Source organism: Nelusetta ayraudi, unplaced genomic scaffold (assembly GCF_046127955.1).
Source record: "Nelusetta ayraudi isolate G7.1 ecotype Tasmania unplaced genomic scaffold, CSIRO-AGI_Nayr_v1 ptg000005l, whole genome shotgun sequence".
In the NCBI taxonomy this organism is placed as follows: Eukaryota; Metazoa; Chordata; class Actinopteri; order Tetraodontiformes; family Monacanthidae; genus Nelusetta; species Nelusetta ayraudi.
In genome coordinates this window covers 8,296,019-8,313,622 of record NW_027466055.1, presented here as the reverse complement: position 1 = coordinate 8,313,622, position 17,604 = coordinate 8,296,019, and the positions used below count along the sequence as shown (strand labels likewise).

General features: G+C 43.8%; 1 protein-coding gene across 5 annotated transcripts in view; it reads left to right on the top strand.

The window, feature by feature from the left end:
- The window catches only part of atp8a1 (ATPase phospholipid transporting 8A1), an 89,857-nt gene that overhangs the window by 6,218 nt on the left and 66,035 nt on the right, over positions 1 to 17,604 (top strand). For 4 of the 5 annotated variants that reach the window (XM_076012094.1, XM_076012103.1, XM_076012089.1 and 1 more), the window contains exons 2-6: positions 6,669 to 6,783; positions 10,672 to 10,771; positions 12,097 to 12,195; positions 16,637 to 16,682; positions 17,178 to 17,218. In XM_076012094.1, the coding sequence (XP_075868209.1) occupies positions 6,669 to 6,783; positions 10,672 to 10,771; positions 12,097 to 12,195; positions 16,637 to 16,682; positions 17,178 to 17,218 (401 nt within the window). Of the gene's footprint in view, positions 1 to 6,668; positions 6,784 to 10,671; positions 10,772 to 12,096; positions 12,196 to 16,636; positions 16,683 to 17,177; positions 17,219 to 17,604 lie in introns of those variants that run through there. The other variant, XM_076012119.1, reaches the window with a different exon arrangement.

Sequence of the window (17,604 nt, the reverse complement as noted above, 5' to 3'; positions counted from 1 at the left end):
CCACCGCGCGCTGTTCGTGTTGTGTCTTACAGACCGGGAGCATCCTTGAAAAGACTTTAAGACCCGGTGATTTCCTGCTCGCAGACGTTTGAATTCCCACCATATGCTCCTCCCTTAAACCATTCATGAAGTCGCGGCGCACAGTGGCCAGGCTTCTGCTCCCGCACCGCCCTCGCTAAGCTCAGCCCAGCCCTGTGATGTCACAGCGAGCCCCAGCTGCCCGTGTTGTTCCAGGACTGTTTGTCCCACTGTAGCCCTCCTGAGCCTATGGGGAGCCAGACGGAGGAGGATTATTTCCGCAGCTGCCCTGCTGTGACTGTGACTGCTGGTTAGAGCATTGTGATCTGATAAGCAAAAACTTATGGACGTTGCTCTCACTGAGACAGGAGGGAGTATCCATATCCCCCCTACAGATGAACCTCCCAATACCCATTGACAATGGCTCGCGATAGCGTTGGCGCGGGTGGACTTCTATGAAAAGACTGCCGCTGCTCCGTCTGCTTAAATATTTATCCGTGGTAAATTAATCATGCTCAGATCTTCTTTGGTGGTGCTGAGCAGCTACAAAGCACATTAAGCTCACTGAGCTGTGAGAGTGAGGACTCCCGAGGGATTTGGAAGAAATGTGACCCTGATCAATATGTTGAATAGCCCCGGGGTCGGAATGGAAAGTGTGGCACGGCGACGCGTACCTGCTTGCGTGTCTGACTTTGTCTTTTGCTGCCGGAGCCGAGTGACTCCTTTGCTCAAAGCCCTCGACTGTGGTTTGGCTGCCGCTCGTTTGTTTGATTTGGCTCAGTGGCCCAAAGACACATCCCTGCCCTCACCGTGGTATTATTTGATTGATCGCGTGGAAACCCAGTTGTGGCCGGGTCACGTGCCTCCCTCATCACGCCATCGACCAGGGTGTAGGTCTCACCGCCTCATTACCACACCGCACAGCATTGTTTTTTTTTTTCCCGTATCCCCAGTGATCAGCTCGGCTTTCACAAATTCGCTCTCAGGTGTGCAACAGTGATAGCTGAGAGCATATTTTTTCAAATTTGATACGCTAATCGATATTTTTGGTGTTGACATTGCAATATCGATGTCAGTACACTATTTGGTTTGTAATTCTTTCAATTAAAAAAAAGTGGAAAATCACAAGACACAGGTTAATATATTTGTTACCAAAAATGACAAACGGTTAAAGAAATTGTTTGTGTGTCACTACTTTGAACAGGTAAAAGCCTGGCAAAATCCGCCAGCATAACGTTACAAACCTCACGTGCTGTTGGGTGCGTAGCCCTGAAGTGCGCAAAGAGGTTGCTGGCGATCTTCCTGTGCGACACTGTCTTGTCGCATAAATCATACCGTGCACTGTTTTTATCAATTGGCGAAAAATAGGACCACAACAACACTCCTGTTGCCTCCTACTGCTGTATGCTGCGTTCCTCGTGTGTGTGCGCGACTGCCAAGTGTGCGCACTGCGCAGCCGCAGTGGTCTTTGGTGCGTTCCAGCAGTCGGAAGTAAGTCGTCGCGGCTGTGGTAAAAAACAAACACAAATATAAATATTTCCTTAAAATTATCGCTACAAAATGATTAGCGATTGATACATCAATAAGAATATGGATATGCACATCACTAGTATTCAAGTGCAATTTGATTGTGGGCACACTGGTGCATGCTAGCTTTTGTCGCCTCTTTAGAACACAGTCAGTGCGTGACATAACGAGAATGGTGAGAATAAGACGTAGCGGCTAAAAATATCTTAACAACGGTTGATCCTCTTATTTTGAAAACAGGGATTAGCGCCCATGCTCTTGGTGACAATAAACCACGGCCACGTTTTAGGAATTTATCTGTAAGAGAAATAGGTCAGCTGAGGCATGTGACGGTATTTGTTTTGTTATTTCATATTTAGCCCTTGGGTGTCCTGATGTGTGGGCGGTGTATATATATTTTTTTGACTGTCAGCCTGTTATTGACCCTGTCGTGGCAGCCATCAGAGGTTTTTAATCTTCCTGGTGTTGACAGTCATGGCGGCAATAATTTCTACTCCCACTGCTTATGCCTGACCTGAGCTCATACTTAACCATCGAGGATATAAATCTGCAGGGGATGGTGTGGTCTTAACTCTTTTCATATATATCTATCATTCAATCTCCAAACACTTTAATATGTGAATACTCGATGAGAGAAACTCCCGTTTTAAAATCCAGGCTAAATTAGACCTTGCTTAAAATATCGCAGTGTTAGATTTAGTTGGCGAGTTTGGAATGGCTGTGATTCAAGTGACGACAGAAGTGGAAGTGAAGAGGCCACCAGACTGGACGCGACCAGACCAGTTTCGTTGTGTTCCTCTCACCCAGCAGACAGTAACAAGACAGAACAGGAAAGACCGGTAAGCCCTGGCCACTGCCGGGCCATGCCGGTCCAGCTTTCTTCTCACTGGGCACCCCCTTCAAAGTCCGTACTCCCTTGTGACTATTATTCCACCCCTCTGTCATTTGGCTGACATGGGCAACAATCCTGACACCTGGCCTGCCTCCAAACTCATTACGACACTTGATGGCATTGATCCTTCCTCCTGGGGCTTCCCCTCCAGAGTCGTGTGAGCTTTATTTGGCTTTTTGTTACCCTTCCCTATATTTTTTTTTCCCCCATCCCTGGCATCTTCAGTTTGTCCACCCAGGCGCTATTGTAGGAGTAAATACCGTCGTCCCCGCTTCCTTATTGTTATGTGTGTAACCCAGATTAAGAATCGTATTAACACTGGGAGTTTGCCCCGTTTTTTCCCCATTCTTGCTCCCTTTTATTCCAGTCCAGTGACACGCCTGCAGTTAATAAAATTAGTGCTGAGAAAATGCTCGGGGTCCACCTGGGAATAGTAACGGCAGCTTCAACTGGGACATCTGGGCTAATGGCTCAGCACAATGCACACACAGGGTGGTAATACAGCCCTTCTTTTCTTTTCTTTTCTTTTCTTTCTTTTTTTTTTTAAACTTGGACTTTTCAATGCGGGAACCCTCACCTCTCACCCACAGACACTTGGATAACCTCCCAGGATTAGCCTTGTTTGTTTCCTTTCATTCTTTCGGAGAAGATTCTTTTGGTTCTTTTGTTGTGTCAGCTGTAGCGATTTTCAAACTGCGCTAACAGGCGCCACTACTGTACTGGTGACTCTCAAGAAATGGCACCAACAATGAGCACTTTCTCCCCAGCTACCTTAGGTTAAGCTGACCACTCCCAGTTTTATTTTTGCTCCTCCAATCCAATTATAATATTCCACACGAGGCTTTTAATTGGATCGGGTGTGTGAGAATAGCAGCATCTTTGAAACGGACAGTGAGGAAACGGCTCTCTGAACTCTGTGATCGTCTTCTATTTTTCCTTAGTCTTCATCATGCAGCTAGTACTGATAAAAGGACAAGTTTGTATTACAGATACTGGAATTTATTGCTGCTCTTCAGGTATATAGAGTCATTTAATTTTTTTCTTCAGACTTTTACATGTAAAATCTCTCTTGGTTAGTAATAATGGCAAGAGAAAAAAAATGACAAATGGGAACTTAAGACACAGACTACAAATTATTGTCAAATACACTGGCATTATCAACGTACATATACACTACTAGTCAAACGTTTGGACACGCCCTATGAATTTAATGTCTTTTCTTTCATTCTCATCACTATTGACATTGCAGTTTCTCACTGAAGGCATCAAAACTACGTATGAGCAGACATGGAATTATGTAGCAAACGATAAAAGTGTAAAATACCGCAAACACGTTTCGTATTTAAATTCTTCAAAATAGCCACCTTTAATAAAAAGCATGTTAAGAGTTCTTTAACGTGTTTTTTCTTTGCTGCATGATTACATATATCTTGCTCATATGTTTGATGTCTTCATCTATCTGCAGTGTAGAAAAGTAAAGTAAAATAAAGTAAAAAAAAAAAAAAAAATGCATGAGAAGGTGCATCCAAACTTTTGAGTGGTCGTGTACACACATGACATGATTTTTTTCCTTATGTTGTCTGCAGCTTCTACCTAAACTTTGTCAACAAAGGTGGCAAGCAGAACAAACACAGCGCCGCCATCTGCAGCAGCACCAGCTGCAACTGGTGCATTGCAGCACCTGGCCAGCCCCAGCATGCAGCCTTCTCCTGCTGCGAGCACTCATCCACAGTACAGCGACACCACATCAGTCAGGGCTGTTGGACTCTGTGGCCGCCTGTTTCACACGCACCCCACCCTGCAGCCACTGTGGCCAGGAGTGTTTTTTCTTACTGATTGCAGACCGTAAATATTCGAGCACTTTGGACCTTAAGGGATTGGACCGGGTCATAACGAATAGATGGTAGCGTGCAATTTAACTGGAGGTTTGGTTTCATTTTGAAATGGTAATCTCTGTTTGAGTACAGAGATTAAGTGTGCCAGTTTAATGTGTTTGGTGCATTATGCTGCCAAAAGCACAAATACACAGAAAGCTGCTTCAGTAACTTGACAAAAACAATGAGAAGAATTGAAAATGATGTTGCTATGGTAACGTCATTTGTCTTTGTAAGAATTTTGAACTGCGCAGCCTCAACAGGTCCATCCACTGGAGGTTCAAGTTAATGGTAATAATTATTGATTCTAAGCAACACAATGATTTACACGGTTAAAAAAAAATATGTATTACACACAAGTTGCAAAACCACATTTGATACATTCATCTGAACTCAAAAACGTTTTTTTTTTAAGGAGTGAACTTTGAAATATAAACTGCATTGAACGTGTCAATTTAGAGTGTCCCAGAAATGTCACGAAAACACATTTTGATGGATAATATTTGGCCTATCGCGTGACAGTGTACTTGATAGATGACAGGAAACATAAAAAAGAAGGAATGGTAGTGACATGCAGCAAAGGCCCCTGACAGAAGTGAAACCCGTGGCGCTGCAATTCAAGGCAGCCATCTTGACCCCGAGGCCATTGGGCTTCCCCAGGAGAATGAAAAAAACTGACTTTAGTCTCAATCGCTGTTTTTTTTTTTTTTTTTGTATCCGTTCTGCTGTTTTTTTGGGGATTGTTGTTGATTCTTCCTGCTGTCGGGTGCTACGTGCGTGCTGTGAAAAAAGGCTCCACCCATCCCGGTTGCAAGACTGTGACTTTGGGCCGTGTGCTTTTAATACCCACAGCCGGGTGCCGTTACTTACTTCAGACCTCGATTCCTGGCAAGATCACACACGGCGAACTCTTGACTGCTAAGCCACTTTTAATTTAACATCAGAGGCTCTAATGGCATGCAAACATCTACTCAAGGCGGAGCTTTTGCTCGCCACCGAGCTGAAGTGGGATCAATGCATTATTTTTTTTTGACTTGCAAAGAGAATAATCTCTCGTTAAATCCTTTATCATTCACCGTTTAACACAAAATGCAACTGTCCAGCTCCAATGATCTCCATGGAATCATCCGTTGGCTGCACTGAATTTGGACACTGTGCATCCATCGGGTGCTGACAGTCACAGCCGTGCGGTTCAAAAGTTTCCCAGGTTGACGCGAGGCGCCTCTCTTCAACCTGCCGTTGCTCCCTTGATCCACACATCCCCTCGCCACCACGCTAATCCAATAAATCACCTATGGCGATCTGACGTCTTGCATAACGTAGTAGCGTAGCCGGGAGTGCCAACTCCATGTTTTCCCCCGGTGACTAAATGACTGCAGGGGGCATGGGTGGGGGGTGCGGGGGTGCGGGGGTGCAGTTATTTTTAGCCCAAAAGCACATGCTAGGGAAGGAAGCTACGCATCAGGAGATGATGTGGCGTAGCAGGAAGGTATCCCGGGTGCTTCCCAGTGTCGAGCCCGGTCGATCAGATTAGGAAAACATGTCATTTCGAGATTCATGTTTGAATGCAGCGTGAGGTTGAAGGAGGAGAAAACTGTGTCAGCTTTTCTCCTCCTTTGTTCTCGCTTCCCAACTTGGCCCAGGAGGAAATAGTGCGGGCAGATAAGGGAGGAGGGGGGAGGTAGGACGCAACTGTGGCGTATCTGGTTACACCACCGCATGACACAGTATTTTGTCGTCGGTTTTATTGTCCGCCTCCTTCGCTCGGGTCCCCCCCCCCCCTCCGTCTTTCCTTCTTTCCATTTTTAAACCCGGAGGTTAAGCTGCAGTTGTTGGAAGCTATGCCACGCATGCCCTCTGCAGCAGCGAGCCACTACGGCAGCACGCAGGCACCAGCGGATCACCCGCGCCGGATCACGTGCATGCAACTTGAGAGTATGGAAATAGTGTTGACTAAAGAGATTTACAGTAGTGCTGTCTTGGTAGTGCCGAGGGCACTTACCTAGACGTATCACTTAAAGCACGAGGATGGGGAAATGTGAACCTCTGGGAACCCTCGGGTCTCGCTTTACTCAAACATTTGATTTTGCACCCCGTCTGCCCTCACAGAGGCTGGAAAGTCTGCCCTTCAGTGTCTATGTGCTTTTATTACAAATTTCAGTTTGTCTCTTTGTGTTTTAAAAACCAACGCAGATGCTGAACTGAGTAGAAACTCTTACTTTGCGTCTCCTGTCGTTTATAATTTTGGCGTAATTCAATGGGCGTAAAAAGGAAAACGTATTACAAATATGTTACACGTGCTGCAGTGGGAATGTGGAAATAAAGGAAGCACTAAACCTTTGTCTCTTTCGATGCAGGATACGAGAAGACAGAGGACACTTCAGAAAAGACGTCCTTGGCTGATCAGGAAGATGCTCGACTGATTTACCTCAACCAGCCCCAGTTCACAAAGTTTTGCAGCAATCGAGTCAGGTAAGGACAATTTTTTTCAGCAACTGGCTGTTGTCGACCACCACACCGTTAATTGGTTCACATTTCGAAGGTTCATTTTTTGAGTTTTGAGACCTGAATATAAACATTTCAATCACAGATTTCTTTGCTTTGCCTTCAACACTATGTTTATCTCCCGATGATGGCGCTCTCACTTTTTTCTTCCGTCGCCGATGAACAGTGTTTCCTCTGTCTGGGTTGACGTGCAGCTGCTTAGCCTCTGCTATCTGTGAGAAGATGGCTTCACTCCAGTTTCCACTCCGTCGACCTCTTTTGCTATTTCGCCGGCTGACTGTTTCAAGTAAATCCTGACAGTCTTCAAAACTAATTTTAGCGACAAATAAAAAAAAAAAAAAAAAAAAAAAAAGAATCCTCCTGCATCCTCTCAGGGATGTTGCCGTTAATGTGAGTCGCTGTTATTTTGCGTTGATGGCGAGCCAGAGGCCGACGTCGCTGCTTCGCCTGTAACCTCGCATTAACCCTCCGCGTCTGAAAATGTGACTGCGTACAGCCAGAGGAGAATTTCCCTCGTTCTAAGAGGTTGCTGGGTGCAAACCGTTTCGCGAAGCTCTTGCCTGCGAGAGGAAAATTGAGGGACGCGTCGCAGTAAATAGGCGGTAAAACTGTGCACGCTGCGCCGGTTTTGATCCGAGGAATGAGTGGGGTCGTGCCTCAGCTGCGCGGCGTTCTGTCTGAAAGATTTGCATTAGCGCCGTTAGCCAGGTCCAGATATTTCATGCTGGCCTGTTTGAAGCCTTGGAAGAGTGCAGTGCGTTAAGCATTAAAGGTCAGGCTTGTTGGGTCAGGCCACCCTCTGTCAAGGAATATTACTGTTAGCATTCCTGCTGCATGAGCAATTTGAGATATGTATGTTCTTCCACCGACTGACACAGTCGCAGGCTGAACAGTTTCAATGAGACGAGAAGCGGCGGCGCGTGAGGTTCGGCTTTTTGTTCCGACTGCGTCATCGAGAGATCCCAAAATAATAGTAACAATAATAATAACAATAATAATCATAATGATAAAGATTATAATAATAAAAATAAATAAATACTACTGCTACTACTGCTACTACTACTACTACTACTACTACTACTACTACTAATAATCATCATCATTATCATCATCATCATAAATAAGTAAGGAAATAAATAAATAAATAATCAATGCTGGTATTTAGATGCTATTTCATTACACACATTTGAAATTCAGGCAGTTCATAATTTATTAGTCTGACAGATTGATTGTTTTTTTTATTTCAATTTGCCAAAATAAGTATTCATTATATTTTACAAACGGCTCGTTTTGCATCCAAAAAGCGCAGTATGACATTCAGGTCTCTTCCAGTGAAACCTGATGTGTATCGCATATAGATATTAAAATAGAACATATTGGAAGTATTATATATTTATATTACTCATTCAAGCCACAAATTGTGATAATGTGTCTTGTACTATACTATGCTGTACTTACGTGCACACAGTAGTCACCACTAAGACCATGAAGACTAAAAGGTTTTACATGATTATTGTTCCCAGCGTTTTCTTAGTTAACTAGCTGGGTTGCGTCAATATTTAATAATGGAGTGACATGAAATGGTGATGTGCCCTGAGGAAAATAGCAGTTGTAACCTTGTCACTTAACTGCGTCAACTTATATTCAGTATGTTGGATAGGGAGAGCAAACGGCTATAGAGATGAGACAACCGGTTAAATGCGCAGAGCACACCTTCAGTAAAGTGCGTAGTTGGTTGCGTGCTCAGCTAACTTGTCAACATCAAATAAAGTAGTTTGGACGTTGACGATGACGATGTTCAGTTTTTCTTTGTCTTGTAATGCTTTTCAGAAACACAATATGCAGATGAGTCACGATCATCGTCCGGTGTAGCAACAGAAGGCTTTGAACGGAGACAGTGTGTGTTTTGATCACTCCTCAAACCAGTTCTTCCACTGACACCGACTGCGTCCACGCTTTGAATGCAGCTGTGTTTGCAAGCAAACTGGCTTTGCAGGAAACCACCGGCGTGGTCATCCGTGACGCCAACTCGCAACCCTTGCAGAAATATCCTCGGACGGCCAAGAGTTTGCGGCTTGAAGTCGAGAGCGTGCCGCCTGAATTGGTTTGACCTCTCCTGTGGGTGAACGCTGGTAACACCTCATGGCTCAGCTGATCGCACCGTGGTGCAACGCGACCCCCGCGACTTTTGGCAAACGTCCCGCAACAACAGAAAGTGAGCGTACTGGCCCGAGAGGAAGATGCTTATCGTACGCACTCCCCGACTTACTACTCAGTCTTACCCTCCAGTTAACATAACATCACACAGCACACAGTCGTTTTGTCTGTTTGCTCAACGTTGCCAAACGCGCTGCACATCCTGGTATTTGTGTGTATCAGCTCGGTTGTTGACTCACTGTGCGAGAACAGGAGTCTCTTTTCAGCCCTCCTTCCCCAGCCACACTCTCCCTTCGGTTTCTGCCCCCCAGACCGAGTTTTGACGTAGACAGTCGCATTTTTACGCCGTCTGAATCAATATGATTAACTGGTGGATGCTGGTAAAACAAACAGGGCCTGTAAAATAAAGCCAGATTGCCTTTATTGGCCCTAATCAGCATCTTGACACTCCGGCAGAGGGTTTTCATCCCAGCAGTGTTTAACTTGATGGGTGCACTTATGGGATGGCAGTGTGTGGAATTAATGCTTGTTTAGCAGCGTTGTTTTTATTTACTGGGTCATAAAACACGTTGAATCACTGGAGACAGTGGACCTTGTTGATGGTCATCATCATTTTACCGACTCGGCGATTCATCAGCGCTCCGCTGTGTGCCTGCTATTCAGTCGTACTGCTGCTGGGATAATGGCTCACTCTTCTTCTTCGCTCGCCTTCACTTCTCCGCTCATTCTAACCGCGCTTTTGCCAGTTAAAGGTATAACGTCTTATTTTTTTTTTTTAGAATCATACGTCAGAACTACATTCATAACAATACGCATAAACATACAACATTCAATAGTGGTCTGAGCAAGAAGAGAAGATTCAAATAAAGAAAAAAAGTAAGGAGAGAAAAAGAAAAAAGTAAAAAAAAGAAAAAAATATCAATTATATAAAATGATAATGATAAAAATAATAATAATAAAAAAAAATCAAAAAAAATCAACAACTTATTGGCAAATGAAAATATGTGGGTCCTTGTATTTGTTCACAAGTATTTCTTATTGCCGGTTCGTTCACTTTGGAGCCTTCCAAGCCAGTATTTCTACTGTTTAATTTCACTTAGACCCTGAGGCAGGTAATTTGTTCGGGGTTGCCACGTGTCCATCAAAGTGTTGTCATTTCCTTTTAATTTGGCACTTGGTCTCTCCATAGGAAAAACTCTAGCGTCTTATTTTTAAAGGTACTCCAACGCTGGCCTATTCAGACAGAACCTCCGATTCCCATCAAGGGTGCACGGCGAGTGGAAAATACTTCACATCCGCTTGTCAAATGTGATTTGACAGAAGCGAAACAATGACGTGGCCATTGTCAGAGTTGTTTTCGTGTGAGTTAAAGAACTGGTCCAACGGTCTTAACCAACCACCGTCAGCACAGCAACCTCAATGTAGCCCCCCCTTCTAATTCTAAATGGACAGTAAACCTTGTGTCGGTCAGTCCTGCACAGAAACACTGATACCACACGAGGCTGTGACTGGAGCTGTGGGCCAGTGTGAGATTCTGACAGTTCGCTTAGCTCAAGCAGAAATTTCACAGACAGCTTCGTGGTGGAACGATTACAGCTCTGAAAATGTGCCATGTTGCGATGTCTTTTAGTTCCCCCATTGAACGCACTTGCAACGATCTAACCCTTTTGTTTTTCTCTGTGTCCCCTTTTTCTTCAGCACGGCCAAATATAATGTCCTCACATTCCTGCCCCGCTTCCTATACTCGCAGTTCAGGAGAGCAGCCAATGCTTTCTTCCTCTTCATTGCACTCCTGCAGGTAAGTTCCAGCGCGTTCTGCAGTATAAATAGACTCTTCCTCAAAATAAAAAGGGGAACCAGAGACACTGCTCATCCCAGTTTTAACCGTTACTCTGTCCCCCTCTGTTGTGTGTGAGTTTTTGTTTAGCTGGACTCAGATTGACATGGTCATCCTTGTAATTTGATCAATTTGCAAACCCAATTTCAAAAGATAGATCAGTGAATAAATTGTTTGATTCGTGTACTGATGTACTGTATGTATAAATTTAAAAAAAGTTCAAATATTTGCATCATTTTCAAACTCAGTGCTGCAGATTTCTGCACTGACAAGCTAACCATGTCCATCTCCAGCATTGGGATGTAATCAATAGACCTAAATAGCTCTACTGAAACGCGTCCAAGGTTGCAAAAAAAGAAGATGGATGAAATGGAAAACTGGCCCTTTATCTCTGCTGAATGTTCACTCGCCTGCAAATATCCTAACCCAGATCCCAGAACATTAGTGTTGTTGTGACTGGTTCGTACTTGCAAAACAAAGATTTCCCTGCAGCTCGGGAAGACTGTATGGATGTAGGTCATTTAAATCGGGTATTGACACTTGAAACATTAGCTAGCAACCGTCAGACAGTCCAGGTCTTTGTTTGTGATGTTCAAAGCCTCGCGGAAAAAGATGAAACGGGAGGAGAAGGACGGCCGCTGGGATCCATTCTTTACCCATATGTGCACCGGCAGACTCGCCTTCATTATTGAGCAGTTGTAGGATGGTAAAGGCCTCTACCCAGTGACCTTGTGGCCGCTACTTTGAAAACCAGCCAGTGTGAATCTTCATTACCTGCCCTGTCGATGCTGCGACCTTGAATAAAACATCTATGCAGATGAGGCAGGCGAGAGATCTTTTTCATCGCTCCCTCTTAGCTGTTGGCGCTCTCCTACAGCTGTTACTGTGGTGCTTGCTTATTAGTTTTAAATGAAAAATTAATTTATTCATTTTGAATTAATTTTAAAACGCAGAAATAATGTCATTCATTTGGTAATGACAGCATTGTGATGGAACTTCAAAAAAATATTTTGTGGCCCACGTGCTAAGATCCTGCTAAGATCATGTTAATTTTATACAAACAAAAACAATAGTAGTCAAATCAGTGTTTTGTGTCACAAGTCAATAGTGACATAATATTGACAGAACCTCTCACGCACAGTATTTTCTCTTGATGTTACTACTGTCTTATTTTCAGACTTTTTTTTTTTTTTCCTATGTTTTTTATGTTTTTTTTGTCCGGTAATAATTTACTTTGGAAGCCAAAACTTGACTGAGAAAATTTCCCATCTTTGTATCTTTCCTAGCAAATCCCTGATGTGTCTCCCACTGGTCGCTGGACCACTCTGGTGCCGCTTCTCTTCATCCTGGTGGTGGCCGCCGTCAAGGAGTTCATTGAAGATCTGGTAGGACAACGATTTCTCCATCGATTTCTCAACCTGTGATAAAGTTGACCGTCTTGTGATTTGTAAGCATACAGAGTATGCTTTTAAATGTAGTTTTTTTAGGGAGGATATTTTAGTTTAATAAAACGTTAATATGTTCAAGCAGCCTGACAAAGTTGGAAGAAAAAAACAAAACAAAATAGATTATGAAACTTTTCACTTACTGCAAAAAACACAGATCTGTCAAACATAATGTTGATGCATAGATAAGGACGGTCTTTCAGCCAAAACGAAAACATGAGGAAAAAAATCCATAAAAGTTAAAAAAAAAAATCATCAGAATTCCAATAAGTTAACAGTTTTTTGTGAAATAGATACAATACAATTTATTTCTTGAAAAAAAAGCAACTTCCATCACAGAGCCAACAGCCAATCAGACGGTGGTGTTCCGATAGTTCAGTCTGAGGCCACAGCTGCGTGTGCTGAGTCTATAGTGCGCGCTCAGTCAATTAACCCAGATACAAGATGCACAAAGGAGGTTGGATCCAGCAAAACAAAACAAACCGTCGGCCCTCAAGCAAGTGAAGCGCAGATGAGCAGATGTGCTAAAACACATGATTATTTATTTCCAACATTGAATTTCTGCAAACTTGAAGGCTCCAAATTGTTTGCTTTGCATATCCAGTAAGTATCCACCCCAGTCTGTCTGAGCAAACTGAGGGAATGTTGCATTCCACTGTATTGCAGTGACCCTGCAATGCGATCCTCCATTCAGGTCCCAGTGGACGGTCACTATGAGCTTCCATCTCGTGCCAAAGGGACCAGCGCAGCATTTTTTCTCTTGGCCTGTCATGTAGTGCAGGCGGTGGTGGTGGTGTGGGGCGGGGGGGACGCAAAACAAACCATGGGAACAGAGCGGCGATGGCTCCGTTCTTATTGCTGAAGGTCACCTGCACACACGTCTGTTCCGTGCACTGTTCTGTCCCTCACGAGTTGACCTGACAGGATGACATCGACCCCGAACTTCATGAATCATGCACTATAGAAAGCACAGCGTGCCGCACAGATTGTGCCTTGGTGCTCACTGTCTCTGCGGCAGTCGACTCAAGGTCTCTTTGTTCGGAGTTGGTGCAATGTGTTTGGCGGCTGGAGTTAAAACTTTAGTCCAGTAAATGACAAACTACAAAGTGTCTCAGCGTATAGCATGGTGCACCTCTTCACAGTAACTGAAGTGTTCGGAGTGAAAAGAGTCGTTGCTGATACAAATAATGATATAACCAAGAATAAAATAAAGTCAATAAAAACTGTTGACGATCTGTGCCGCTCAGCCTTGTCCACTGCTTATCAGTCTTACACCCACATTTTTATTTTATTTCATTCTTTTTTTACCCTCTACTCCAAGCCCTGGACACTGGAACCCAAGAAAGCCCCAGTACGTTTAGCCCTCTGTTGACAGCATCCAGCTAAAAGTGATGCCTTGTTGGACCTTTCACAAGTGAGACAAAAACAAGGCGGTCACTCAGGGCAAAGCCAGCACCTTACTGGCAGTGTTGTCGCTAAACTGGAGGGCATACCAGCGCCCCTTGTGACATCACAAGCGTCTGATATCCATGCCAATGTGTTTCAGCACACAACCTTCGTCCTCTACCTTCCATCCACTTTGTTCTCTCTGCTTTGAAAGCAATATTGTTTAAAGACAGCACTTCCACTTTTCTTAGCGTCCATCCAGTCAATGAAAGAAAAAGTATGGAAGGTTAAAAACAAAGCGGTGGAGAGCACAACCACCCCGACGGGGTCCGTGCTACGAAATAAGATTAGATGACAGCCCTCTCTCCAAGGATGATGAATGGGCTTCGGCGGAGGTCCCGACAGCCAAACTTTTCCCGGGCATAGGTGAGCTTTTAAAAGGCAGGAGCGGATGCGATGTGATGTAATGCGGCCGCGGCTGGTATTCATTAGACGCCACAGCATCTTGAAGGGACGTTGTGGCAAATTTGATTCTGTGTAGGCCTGAAATAGAAAATGGGACAGAAAAAGGAGGAAGGCGAGGTGTGCCACTCCCGCCAGACGGAAAGACAGACTTCAAAGAGGAGATGGGGACAGAAAGAGTCTTCAGAACAGATTTAGCGCGGCTTTAAAGTCATCGATTTTGAGGAATTTAAAGAAATGTTATTGCGTCTTGCACGGGGCCCCTGTGAAATCCTGCTTGCCCCCAAAAGTTTGCTCTAATCTAGTGCATCAGCCACTCCCCTGGAATACCATCCAAATGTTCCTCTTGGCCCTGAAAAAAGAATTTCAGTCAATTGTCAATTCCAAACGCAAGCATTACTGCAGATTCTGTTTTTACTGGTCAACCCCACAATTCCATCCACTATTCTGTCATTGGACCCCATTTGTATTGTGTACATACACGGCAGGGAGTCCAGATTTCTTTTTTGCACAATACACAAATATACAGCATGCAGATATTTTTATTTCACAACTTGGCAGCGTTTGAATTCGATCCCGCTGCCTCTCCCACCATGTTCTCCAAGCAGCAGGGACAATTGCACAACAACTTCTCCAACACGGAGGAGTTGCAGCGGTCAATCTCCACGCTGCAGAAGCTTTTTTTTTTTTTTTTTTTATCCCACCGGGCCGCTGGCCAACTATCGCCCCCCCGTTCCCCACCCACCACCACCCTGAGTGAAACCACCGCCGCCACTCTGTCCTCGGCCTAACCACACACTCACTGCGAGCCGCGCGCAGAGACGCAGACGGATTCATCAGCGCTAAAGGAGGAATTGATCGGGAACACTCGTCCGTATTAGAGAGAAGAAAACGCTCCTCCCTGCTGGTAAACAACACGCAGTCGTCACGCAGGCTGCTGACGCGACGCCTCGGCTCTGGTGTCGCGAGCTGGAGACTGTTTACTGGTCCAGAAATCTGGCCCACGCCTCTCCTACAGTCAGGCTTCTTGTTTACGCAATTTGCTCGACCCGCAGCCGCTGCATGGGCCACGTTTCCAACTCTGAAGCTCTGAAAATGTGCAGCCACGTTATATTCAAATTCATAATATTGTATAATGGTTTTTTTTTTAATATTATGTTAGAATACCAATTCTTGAAATTAAGCAAGGTCTCAGCAAGGAGTTGAGTGGATACAAATCCCTCTTGCTGATTCAGCACAGATACTTTTTTTTTTTTTTTTGAATGAAAAGAACTTGTCATCACAAAATAAACCAATGTGACACAATACAAGGAGCTGAGTTCACATTTGATGGGAAGTTTTGGGTTGAGGAGGAAGAACTACCGCTGCTGCAGCCGTTTGTGAGGACATTACTTTCTCCTCAGTCACAGTAAAGTTGGAGAGAATCACGTTGGGGTGCCATTGGTGATAAGGCGTATCTATGTTACTGTTTGTATTTATTCTTTTTTTCAAACTTTGTTTACTGGGTTTTTCCAGAAGAATACTTAGCATCAACTAAAATGTATAATATATATATATGTATGTATATATATATATATATATATATATATATATATATATATATATATATATTTGAATAGCTATATGAAAAACCTGAAAAAAGAACAGTAACACAGGAAACATAACCTGAAGCAACACACATAAGAGAAAAAAACACACAATGATAAAATAAATAAATAATAATAAAAAAAGAAAACAACCAAACATCAGTCAGCTAACTAGACTGTTAAAAAGAGAAAGAAAACCAATGAGAGTCAATAGGAAAGGAAACACCCAATGCCATGACCAGCTCAGGAGACCAACAGCTATTTCAGCCGGGAGCAAATTGGATGTTTGTATTTTTTAACAAATTGAAAAAATGGTCCCCATATTTTGCTAAATTTGTTAGAGGATCCTTGCAGCATAAGACTGAGCTTCTCCAGTTTGAGAAAGTGGAAAATATCCCTCTTCCAGCGGGCATGAGTAGGAGGCTCAGATGACTTCCAATTTAACAATATCAGTCTCCTAGCCCTGTTTTTATTTTTATATCTAGGGCAATATACAGATACAAAACACTCACAAAGAGTTGTGCAGGTTACCATTCCTTCCTAAATTATTTTGTATTATTTTGAACTCATTGATAGTATAATGCAAATGCACTAGCGGCTGAGATTCTGAAGCTGCTCCCGCATGGAATAAAATTAAATCACCTCTGTTGTCTGCTATGATTTTTCCTCTCATCAGGTATCCGCCAAAATTGGTGGAGATGGAATTGAAAAAAAAAAAAAAAAAAAAAAAACGAGACCACATGGTCAAGCAGCTGTTGTGAGGCTTTTGATATTATCGCGTGGTTGGCATTCAGCCTGCTGTCTCCTGATGTTTTACTTTCATTCACCGCTAATTCATCACCTGGTTAAAAAAAGAAAGATGCCTTTTTAGAGCCAGACCATTGTTTGTTTGATGTTAAAATGGAGATGGTAATAATGTTCTTAATGATTTTTTTTCGTCCTTACAGAAACGTCACAATGCCGACGGTGTTGTCAACAAGAAGGAATGTCAAGGTACATAAAGCCACGACTTCACTCGTGATAATGGCATGAAACAGTTCTTGTAATGTCCAGTAGGGATGTGACCAAGTCTCGTCAATACACGATATTGACTGCTTCGGCGTCACTGTGGACGTAAAAATTATGCAAATTCTAGAGATTGTTCTGATGTCGGGAAAATCAAGTCGTCTTCATCGTGATTACATTCCGAAATGCAGCAAGTTGCTGTTGTGTGATTGGCTGATTAGCGACTTTTGTTAACAAGCGATTGAACATTTTACCTAAAAAGTGGCTGTTCAGAATTTCACGCCTTATGCACATATTTGAAATTTTCAAAGTCTATTGTTATTATTATTATTATTATTCTTTAAGTAAATATTGTCACTGGTATGTATATATGTTCACTGTCACATGAGCCAAGACAAGTCGTCGAGCATGTTTGTCATGTTTTTTCCCCCTTCTCTTTGCTTCCTGTCTTTCACTTCCTGTTCCTCTCGTCACTCACCGCAGTGCTGAGGAACGGCGCCTGGGAAATCGTGCACTGGGAGAAGGTATGGACTCGCAGCAGGCCGCTAATGGGGAGAGTCTTTCAGGAGGCTAAGCCTCCTCCCTCCTTGATGACCGTCCACCATTCTGCATTTTTCTATTTACATCTCCCGTCTCTGCTGTTGTCAGCTGGAGGAAAGATCTCACACACAATCAGAGGCGTGCTGTGCGCCGTCTGTGACCTCTCCAAGTCTGCAGCCGCTAATTAACCCAGCGTTTCCATGTGGACGGTCATTAAGGAGGCGATGCTGGAGGAAAAAAAAGAAAGAGAGAGCTTCCTCTCTCGGCTCGTAATGAAACAATTTCATTAGCGTGGCAGCATCCAGCGCTTGCTTCATCAAGCAGAGGGGTGTGGGGAAATAAAACGCTCTGCAGTTTGGACACGACGCTG